This window comes from Melampsora larici-populina (assembly GCF_000204055.1).
Source record: "Melampsora larici-populina 98AG31 unplaced genomic scaffold MELLAscaffold_157, whole genome shotgun sequence".
NCBI classification, from domain to species: domain Eukaryota; kingdom Fungi; phylum Basidiomycota; class Pucciniomycetes; order Pucciniales; family Melampsoraceae; genus Melampsora; species Melampsora laricis-populina.
The window spans coordinates 22595-33670 of NW_006768920.1; the positions used below are offsets into that span (position 1 = coordinate 22595).

General features: G+C 39.5%; 1 protein-coding gene across 1 annotated transcript; it reads left to right on the forward strand.

Moving 5' to 3' along the window:
* Positions 1 to 4807: 4807 nt before the first annotated feature.
* MELLADRAFT_70047 (uncharacterized protein) lies at positions 4808 to 5552 on the forward strand (the record flags this gene model as incomplete). Its single annotated transcript, XM_007419306.1, has 2 exons — positions 4808 to 5524; positions 5547 to 5552. The coding sequence occupies 2 exons, from the start codon at positions 4808 to 4810 to the stop codon at positions 5550 to 5552; spliced, it is 723 nt and encodes a 240-aa protein (XP_007419368.1).
* Between the last annotated feature and the right edge of the window lie 5524 nt (positions 5553 to 11076).

Here is an 11076-nt window from a genome sequence, read left to right on the forward strand (position 1 = left end):
ATATCACAGGTTGTAAGGGCTGCACACAAGGGACGTGAAAGTGATTACTGTCAGCTGACAGTCAGCACTGTTGGGGATGTCCCAGTTGCCCTTGTTCCTGAAACAGTTTAGGGTTGGTGTTGTAAAACCCAACACGCGGCTAGCTTGACAAAAGCCCAACCAGCCACAGGTGTCCCCTGGATCAGCAGGTGTCCAGGGATGCCACTGAGGATGAGCTGAGGGGCTTAGATGAAGTGAGCAGATGGGCCAGCCCTCCCTCAGGCTTCTTTGCTAAATAATGTTGCCTGAGGGAGGCCTGAATCATCTCCTCAGTTTCTTTTGATCACATAATGAGCTGACAAGCAGAACTAAATGGGAAACAAATTGGAAACAAATTGGAACAAAGTTAGAGAAAAACAGGAAAATTTCAACGCTCACATAGTTGTGAGCATCAATTTTTGCCCCTGTGATTGTGGTGTTTGGGCATCTGGGGCAGGAGCCAAGGTGCCTTGAGGGTGCAGCTCAGCCCCCATTGCAGCCTGCTACTGCCTACTAGGTGGTTACACACCAGACTTTCCCCGTCAGGGACCCGCCGGGAAACTGGTTTTTCCAAGTCGTCAGCCCAACTCCCGACTCACGGGGATTCCCGACCACCGGGGGCTTCAAAAGCTTCACCCAAACCCCTTACCGATTGGGATCAGCTTTGGGGCTCAGGCTGAGTGCTGACCCTGCGGATGCGGGGTCGCAGTGACGCCGCACAAAACCCAAGGGGGGGTCGATCTGGGGTCAGCGCAACCCCGCACCCGCGGCATCACCACCTTGCATGTAGTGAGCAAAGCCAATTGACTGATTGAGAGGTCAGGAAAACAAGAAGTTCAAGATGAATTGAAAGACATGGCAGGATGCGGGCCAAAGGGCTGGTATGTTCAATTCGAAGTTCAACAGCTGTCAAGATAGCTGTTGTGAGTATGAACAAAGTTCGAGTCCAAAACTGAGTTGTGAACCAGTTTTTGCCTGGCAAGTTAAAATTGAGCGCAACACATACACATCAAGAAATTACCGATAGTTCTCACAACGGCTGTATGTATTTATCCAATGGAGACGCCATACACAATCTGATCAGCGAATTCAAGTTGGCAAATTGTCATTTCTTGTTTCTTTCTGTCGTGCCGCACACTCAGTGAGGCACGATATCATCCATTAGTCTATGAAGAATGTATGATGGTCCTCAACACCTTAGCCTCTCATTGCATAGTAAGGAGACAAAACAATTTAAATCCCCTTACTATCCAATACTTGCATTTTTTGGCGGAGGAGCTCTAAATTTGAAGTACCATCATGTAGTTTTTTTGACTTCTCTGCTTCACCTCACCATAGAAAAAGTTAAGGTGTTGGTATGCCATTCTTCATAAAATGGTACACAACCTCGTACCATAAACATATCTTTTTCTTGGTAGTAAGGTGTTGAGATACGTGATGCAAATTTGATTCCCTGTTTTGCCCAAAAAGGTTGGATTTTTTTGGTCTTAGATTCTTGATGTAATGTGCAAATCCTCCAGGAGTTTCTTCATAGTAAAAACATCAAAGGAACTTATGGCTTAAGTGTTCACTGCTTTTAAGGAATCCAAAATGAAAAAAAGATACAAATACAGGTGAAAGATGAAAAAGACACAATTGAAGATTTTCTATTGGTACAATGGTGTTGTACAGCAATTGCAACACTATATCTACTGGAGCATTTTCATTTTGTCACAAGTATACACAATGAAGATATAGGCATTGCGACTTTGTTGAGGCCACAACAAAATGACCACACAATACAATCTATTGTCACCACCCCCAGCTACTAGGCACTGGCAAGCCAAGGCCTACCACTGACTTCAAAATGACTTCAAGCAAACTTCAATATGTTTTCAATATAATTTTGACATAACTTTACCTGAACATAGGATCCAATGCATTATATTCAGGGAATCTCTGATAACAAGGAATGAATTGTGGGCCCAGTTTACCATTGTTTTTTTAGCTGAATTACATATACTTTAGTGTTGTTTATGTCCTGAAGGGTGGAACCATGTTTCTACAACTACTAGTACTGATATGATCTTTTCTAAGATATCACTATTCCATATCTCTTGAAAAAATTGGTCTTGGGGTAGTGTTTCAAAGATCAAGTGCACAGAACAATCTAACAATGTGGGATATATCTGGCAGATTTCTTCTGGTAAACCTGATTGTATCCAGCTTGATCTTGTGATTCAGAATTTCTTCAAAACAATCTCCCATCAAGGCTTGTGATTTTTGGCCAAGCCTCACTTATTTGCATAGACAGATGTGCAATGACTTTTGGATCCCGGTAGTAATATGTACATCTCACAGAACATGAGTGCCAAGATATGGCTTTTTCAATTTTCTTCGAGAAACACTTGCAAGAATATTCAAATACAGTCCAAAAACATCAGCCAAATATCCTCTACTATCTTGAAGGATTTTCTCTGTAAACCTTGTTTATTCATGTAGAAATATGCACAATTTCTGGAGGATCCTGATGGTACTATCCACACGCCTGCATGGAGCTGTGGTGGGGAGATATCTTGGTTTTGTGTTCTAGCCTCAAGCCTAGATGTCTCATTACACATTGATACTTGGGGCTAGGACACATGACCCCAATATACCCACATCACAGCTTTGTACAGGGGTGTAGATTGTACAGTTGGGATACACCAGACATTGTGCATCTGTGAATGTGGATAAACAAGGGTTACAGGGAAAAAAAATCAACATAGGTGTCAACTGTAAGAGGTTCTGCAGAGCAGAACCCCTACCTAGTTGACAAAGATACAAACAAATGGTTGAACCATTATCAGAAAACAGACTTATAAAAAAGAAAAAAACCTACATCGCTATCACTCAGTGTCAAGAGTGTATAACTTAGAATAAAAGACTTTTTACATTAAATTAACATACTAAAACTATACTTAATAAGTTATGTTTAACAAAACATTGTCCAAGTAAAAGTGAGGTAAGTAACCAAAAGAGTAGTTATCGAAACAACTAAGAAACAAAAGATAAGGGTCCGGTCAATTAAACAAACCCTGACCAGGCAAACCCTTAACTACAACTATCATCAGCATATTTGACTGGACTAGGCAGCAACAATCATATGATGTAATCAAACCCTGAAAGTTCATCAAGAGAACACTCGCTGAACCAGGTATATAAAATATGAGCCTACTTCAAAGGAATGAAAAATCATCTTTTTACCACGCACAAATTTAAAACCACCTTTTCAAACAAACTCACTGTTTTAGAAAGATCCACTTCGTATTATTCCTTTTTCACTCATCTGTCCAAGACTTACAGTTATACATTAGAAACTTACTTACTAGCTTCTTTCGTATCAAACTCGCGTCTCGGCCAGACCTCTTTTTCTCTTTTTCATCTTCATCTTATATCCCCCTCAGGACGTTAAAGATCGTGATAGTACTGACTATCTTCGACTAAAGTTCCTAAAAATTATCCTCTATTTTTGATAAAGAATTGTTTTATCAAACTAACGCTGAAGCGTCATCCTAAGGCACTGCTTACGTCTAAACAACGTATTCTCCTTGGAAGGTAGTAAAAGTGATTGCACTTTTATCTTCAGAACTGGCAGCGGTTTTATTCCGCACCTAAGACAGTTATAACTAACAACTATAACTACTTTTAATTACTCACGAAGAATTTGAAAAATAATCTCCCTCTAGTTTCAAGAAATCTTGATTAAAACTAGAAAGAATACATTTTGTGAGTATCTTTCAACTCTGAACTAACTAGTATTCACCTTACTTGTAGTCTCAGGTTGACAATTGGGGGCCTCATCTTTACAAATACCTTTTTCTTTTTCTTTTGGAAAAACAAAGACAAATCGAACTCGAAACCTTTCTTTTTAATCAATTATCAAACTGACACATCAAAAGCAAGTTCGATATTGATCCAAATAGAATCGCGCATTTTTATAGCTTTTCGATCTTTTCCTCGAAAGCAACAATTTCTTATCAACCTACAGACGTTGGAGCTCTTCAGTTGTTAGAAGAACTCCCTTTTTTCTCGTTCCAACAGGAAAATCCTTTTACGGACGAAGCATACCACCAGTCGTTCGGAATCCACGTTTTAAACGTTAATCACCCGTTTCTACAACTTTACGCTAGTTTAAACGATTTAGACAACGACATTTGGATTGAGGATCTGCTTTAACAAACTCAAGAAATCGATTATAAAATAGTAAGTTAACTATTACTATCTCATAGACATTTGGTTTAGTTCGAGAGCTCTAAGAGAGATCGATTTTAACAATCCTTTTAAACTGGGTCTTCCGTGTTCGATTCGAAACAGTGAACGTAGACGAAGTTCGTACCTTAGCACCTTACAACCCGGCAGACGAAGACCTCCTAGACTACGAAGAGGCAGGAAGTGAGTCATTCGAAGACTCGTACATAACTCTATAGCTTCCATAAGTACCAGTGGCTTACGGCTCTGCTTGTGTGACGTAGTGGAACATCAACCGAACGATCAGCGAAGTATCGCTCCGTCTACAGCACCAGCTTCGGCGACAAAGAATCGCTACGCGAAGCCAGCACCGTTGAAACTACGTACGGCAGATCCGTTTCGAAGCCAAAAGACTTCACCTCGCGAGCCAAGACCAGTGTCACTACTAGAGTTCCAAGCGTCCTTTGGTAGAAAAGGTACCGCCACTCAGAATCAGTATCATCCACGTAAGAACAATCTTTTAAGAAAGAAATCTTGTAAAATTTGACCTTTTAGACACAACCAACATACTAATACCCTGATGGCTCCCACCACTAGAAGCGGCTCCTCGCGAGCACCCAGCGTTGCAGACGCAACAACTACGGTCGGCGATGATGATCGACGAGGTTCCCAACCTCCAGTCAGCAGTCGAAAGCCAAGCACCTCCACCACCACCTCCAAAAGGAGTAAGACGGCCCCTCACGATAGAAGAGACCGACTTACTCCTGATGCACAGAGCGAACTACGACGTGTGGGAACAGGCCAAGACCCAGAAAGATCGAGCAGCCTTCAAGAAAGCGACACTCAAAGGCAAGGCCTCTCACAGACAACTGTCCAAACTGATGGGCTTCAAGTATCTAATGGAGCATACCAACAGTTGGAACCCAGCGATCTGGGATTGGAATACTTTCGAGCTCAGAGCGAAAGGGAAACCTCCATCCTCGGACCCCCATCCACGTCGAAATCAAACCAGTTCTCGCCAAGGGAATTCCAACGGCGAACTAGTGATTCAACTCATCAGAGAGGCAGGCAAGGCAGTGAGGAACTAGACCTCACCATTCTCCCTTTAGATCAAGAACTTATCAATCCTGTATTTCATCACCTGAAAATGTACCTTGACCCCATTGTATGTAATCAGGACAAGTTGTTTAATGAAATAAAAACCATGTTGTCACTCGTTAAAAGTCGTGATGCGAATAGAAGAATTGATGTGATTGATAAAACAATTGCTGAGCTGATTAAGAACGTGAATGATCAAGTAAAAACGTTGAATCAAATAGGTTTAGTAGTAAAGAAAGCATCTGAGAACATGACAGAAACTAAGCAAGGTCTGCATAAATGGACAACTGATGCTATCGAAGCTATAGACAATGCAATGGCTGGTACACGTCAACTGCTTGTGGATAATAATCAGAAGCATTTAGACGACCAAACCAGGGAGATTAATAAGATGGTCCATGTTCTCAACAACAACATGAGAGCTACAAATGATACTATCCGCGAAAACAGTGAGAACCAACAGCCCACGGAACAATTCACAAAGAAAACACATGATCAGCTAGCAAACATGAATAAGACGCCTTTTGAAATCGAAAGAGGATATAATCCCCGAACTCCAAAAGACATGGTCAGGGATAAAACTATACAAGTTCACCCGACGTCACTCAGCTTCCATGATATGTTGTCAAAAGCCAGGGAACATGCTAGAAGCTGTATTGATGATGCGGTTAAATACAACAAACACCGATGGGATAAAACTCACAAAGAGCCAGAATTCGCAGTAGGCGACAAAGTATTAGTATCAACGGTTAACTTTAACAATATACAAGGACCGCGTAAGCTGAAAGACTCCTTTGTAGGACCATTTATAATCATTAAACTACACGGTCCAAATGCGGTAGAAGTTTTGTTAACAGGTGACTTTGCCCGAAAACACCCAACCTTCCCAGTTTCTCTATTAAAACACTTCAAAGAAGCAGAACCAGGCAAATTCTCTAAGCGTACTCAAATTGAGGAAGTTGTACCGTTTGACGACGAAGCTCCTAAAAGTATACTTAAAGTATTAGACCAAAAGAGAGTGAAGTTGAGCGGTAAAGAAGTAAGATTGTATCTTGTCAGATACAAAGGGAAACCATCTGACCAAGATGAATGGCTCCCAGAGGATAAAATAGCCAATGCATCACAGGTTCTTAGAAAATTCAGAATAGAAAAGAAAAACTCCTCCTGATCTTTTCTTTTTTCCGACCCCGGTGAGTGTCAACTGTAAGAGGTTCTGCAGAGCAGAACCCCTACCTAGTTGACAAAGATACAAACAAATGGTTGAACCATTATCAGAAAACAGACTTATAAAAAAGAAAAAAACCTACATCGCTATCACTCAGTGTCAAGAGTGTATAACTTAGAATAAAAGACTTTTTACATTAAATTAACATACTAAAACTATACTTAATAAGTTATGTTTAACAAAACATTGTCCAAGTAAAAGTGAGGTAAGTAACCAAAAGAGTAGTTATCGAAACAACTAAGAAACAAAAGATAAGGGTCCGGTCAATTAAACAAACCCTGACCAGGCAAACCCTTAACTACAACTATCATCAGCATATTTGACTGGACTAGGCAGCAACAATCATATGATGTAATCAAACCCTGAAAGTTCATCAAGAGAACACTCGCTGAACCAGGTATATAAAATATGAGCCTACTTCAAAGGAATGAAAAATCATCTTTTTACCACGCACAAATTTAAAACCACCTTTTCAAACAAACTCACTGTTTTAGAAAGATCCACTTCGTATTATTCCTTTTTCACTCATCTGTCCAAGACTTACAGTTATACATTAGAAACTTACTTACTAGCTTCTTTCGTATCAAACTCGCGTCTCGGCCAGACCTCTTTTTCTCTTTTTCATCTTCATCTTATATCCCCCTCAGGACGTTAAAGATCGTGATAGTACTGACTATCTTCGACTAAAGTTCCTAAAAATTATCCTCTATTTTTGATAAAGAATTGTTTTATCAAACTAACGCTGAAGCGTCATCCTAAGGCACTGCTTACGTCTAAACAACGTATTCTCCTTGGAAGGTAGTAAAAGTGATTGCACTTTTATCTTCAGAACTGGCAGCGGTTTTATTCCGCACCTAAGACAGTTATAACTAACAACTATAACTACTTTTAATTACTCACGAAGAATTTGAAAAATAATCTCCCTCTAGTTTCAAGAAATCTTGATTAAAACTAGAAAGAATACATTTTGTGAGTATCTTTCAACTCTGAACTAACTAGTATTCACCTTACTTGTAGTCTCAGGTTGACAATAGGAGAGAATTTTTGGCAATTCTTTTGGAGTGTATTGGAATATTTATCTTTTTCTAAAAGAAATTCAAAAATGTTGTATCTTGGCACTCAGATTCTGTACAGAGGTGTACATACTACTACTGGGATCCGCCAGTCATTGCACATTGGTCTACCAAAATAAGTGAGGCTACAGGCAAAAATCACAAGCCTTGTTGGGAGATCTTTTCTAACTTTTCTAACATGTATGGGCATAAACCTGGTTTACAAGAACAAATCTACTGAAGATATCAAAGATTGTTACATTTTTCTGGACCAGTCATGTTATTCTAAAAATGAAGCATTGTCATATTTTTTTGGGATGGAGAACTGTCCAGATGGTTGCAGGCATCATCTTAAGTTCTTTTGAATTTTGCTTGAAATTACTTTGGAAACTTCCTGGAGTTGTGGTAGTCTCTGGCCTGCCAGTGAATAGTAGCTGGGGTCTGTGGATACAATCATCAAGTGTATTGAAGTTCTTTATCTCTGGCATGTGTTGTGCTACCAACACCTGAAGTGCTCCACTTCAATTGTCAGCCTGAGCCTTGAAACGGGTGGCTTTAAGAGAATCATAGCTGAATGATTGTGTGCTTGATGCTTCTTTATTGGCTTTGTTACAGAGTCACTGAGGTAAATTCAAGCCTTGGAATGTGTCCCGCTGCCTGATACTCACTGAAAGGTCTGTTCCTTCAGGGTCCTCTGAGGTAGGTACAAGAGTATCCCTGTCTCAGGTTTACAATTCAATGCAACAGTCTAGTTTCTACATATTGATAAAGAGACATCAATAACAATCTTCAAAAATCTTGGACAATAAGATGAAATTTAAATAGATGTCTGGATCTTTAGATCAATAACAACATTCTTTAGCAAAAAGATACACAATAATTACAGTTATAAAAAACAGTAAGAGTCAAGTAACAAAGGTAGGATCAATGAATTAGATACAATCTAAGGGAAAAGTATGAGCTGGTCTTTTAGTAAAAAGTTATAGAGTTTGATTTCTAAAAGTAAAGTTGTTGGTTCGTAAAAAGGTATTTTCCGTTCTTGGATGGAAAATAATGTTGCCTTGACATGTGTATGTATTTCTGATATAGTGCATCAGGGTCTCTTTGTATGTGGTCATAAGGGTTCATTTGTGGTAAGCTGAACCCAGCAAAAATGCTCCTTGTGCCATATCAATATTACTTCTTGGAAATAGGGTCTTGGCTCCTTTCAGCTTGGTTGTTGTTTGCCCGGTGGGTTCTTTCAAACTAAAGCCATTGGCTGGCAATGGGAGTAATGTGAAATACTCCTCATGGCTGACATCAATCCACTTTTTTCTTTTTTTTGTAACGGAGCACAATCCCACTACATCTGAGACCCACTCTTGCCACCATGTCCGTGTGGTGTTTGCTTGTCAACAAGCACACACGAGTTGCCTTTGTGCCTCAAAGGCATTCTGTGTGCGCTTGTTGTTGGGCGACTGTCACCAGGACACAGTGTGCTCTGCTCATGAGACCAACCCACACCTCTTGCGCTCAACCACATATGATCTTTGGTTTCAGAGTGGGGTGGAGTCTTCAATTCACTGACATGGTTTTATGATGCAAATTGATAAGAATACAGAAATAAGTATATGCATAAATGACCAAGGAGAAAGCAAACCATGAGACATGAACATTGAAACAAACATCCAGGGATAAATCAGAGTGTGAGGGTTGGGTGCTCAGATGAGTACTCAACACTGCCAGCATTAAATATGTTCCCTGGTCGGAACATGACCTAGGCTGGGAATATCATTGAGAGAAGAATGGTGCATCAAATCATCTTGCACTGCACATCTGAGCCATAAAGCATACACTACATATGTGCAAACATCTGAGTAAATCCTTAGCTATCAGCTACATACAGGTCCGCTCAGTTTTCTGCTCATCTAGATAAGAAGTTCATGTGTAATACATGCTGTAACTTTGTTCAGATTGAGCCACACATCTCAAAATATTGACTACATATATCACAATGGCTACTCAGGAAATATTCATGGAACTGTGTAACAGTAGCAGGATGGGAATGTGATCACTAGGACCCATATTCCCATCTGGGAACCTCTTTAATGCTGGCAGTGCAAGGCTCACTTTATTGGGTTATGTAGGGGTTTATAGGTTTCAATTGATTATCTTATATTTCAAATATAATGTAATTACAACTAGCAATATATAATTAGAGGAGGAAGGGAAAAGGGGACTGGTCTGTTTGGATAAATCCAGACAGACTACAGTTAAGTGACTCCTGAAAAGGAGGTTTATAATTATAATAAATAAATGTTATAATTAATGAAGGATGGATCCAAAAGTCCTTCCTTTAATCCTTTTTAAGTAACAGATTAAAGAGTGATATAAAGGTCACTACACTGGTTGTTCTTAAAGTCACCAACTTATGGTTGTTCTTAAGGTCACCATCCTGAAAGTAATTATATGTAGGTCACTAGCCTTGGGTTTTTTGAAGGTCACCAACCTAAAAGAGTTCCTACTTGGGGGAAGTAGAGGATCCAGAAAGGTTGAAGGTATTACTTACTTTTAATCAAGGAACTGATTAAAGTAATGAAGATATCACTAGTCTCATATTTATAAGACTCTTGATGTTACTTCAGTAGAACTTTAATTGTTCTTAAAAGTAGTGTGTAATAATTGCTTGGGGGAGGATCTCTGAAGGCTGAGGGAGGAGGAGATTATATACTCTCCTCTCCAAACCTAATTGTAGTAATATTTGTTTGTATCACTACCATGGTTTAGGGTTTAATCATTACTGTTAGTTATGATTATTATTATTGTTACATAATTACATATACATGTTATGTAATTTATTTAGTATAAGCATTGTAACTCTTGACACTGAGTTATGAGGTGTAAATGGTGTTTTATTACATATTACATATGATTTTGATTGTATATTTATATTTAATTGATGTTTGTATATGTTCTATTGCATGCTACAAGTGTTTTATAAGCTGTATGTACATGTAATTAGGTTTATAAGTGGAAATTATATATTATAAGTTAGTTTTGGGTACATGTATATGTACCCAGCGCTGACACAGAGGAATTAGTCATGTTTGAACTCAATTGTTCATGTGAGGTAGGAACATGCAAGCCACCCCGCTGGGGAATGCGAAGGCGCTGTGGTCATCCTGCAGTAAAAGTGGCCCGAGCTGTCCCTGTGGTTTCAACAGACCACAATTGCAGGAGGAAACCACAGGTGGTACCCTGCAACACTGCATTGGGCATAACTGGTAGGTGTTTGATTTTGATCATATGTACAGTCGTTTTCCAAAAGCTTGCCGCTAATTCACCGCCAAATTGCTTGAGTTTTGCGGGCAAATTTCGGCAAGCTTTTTGAAAACGACTGTACAACTTCATTTCTTTATGTTTACCTTTCAATCCTGTTACCTCACTTGATGTCAACTTGATAAATTTTTCTTGAGTTCCACTCCAGTGTTTGTT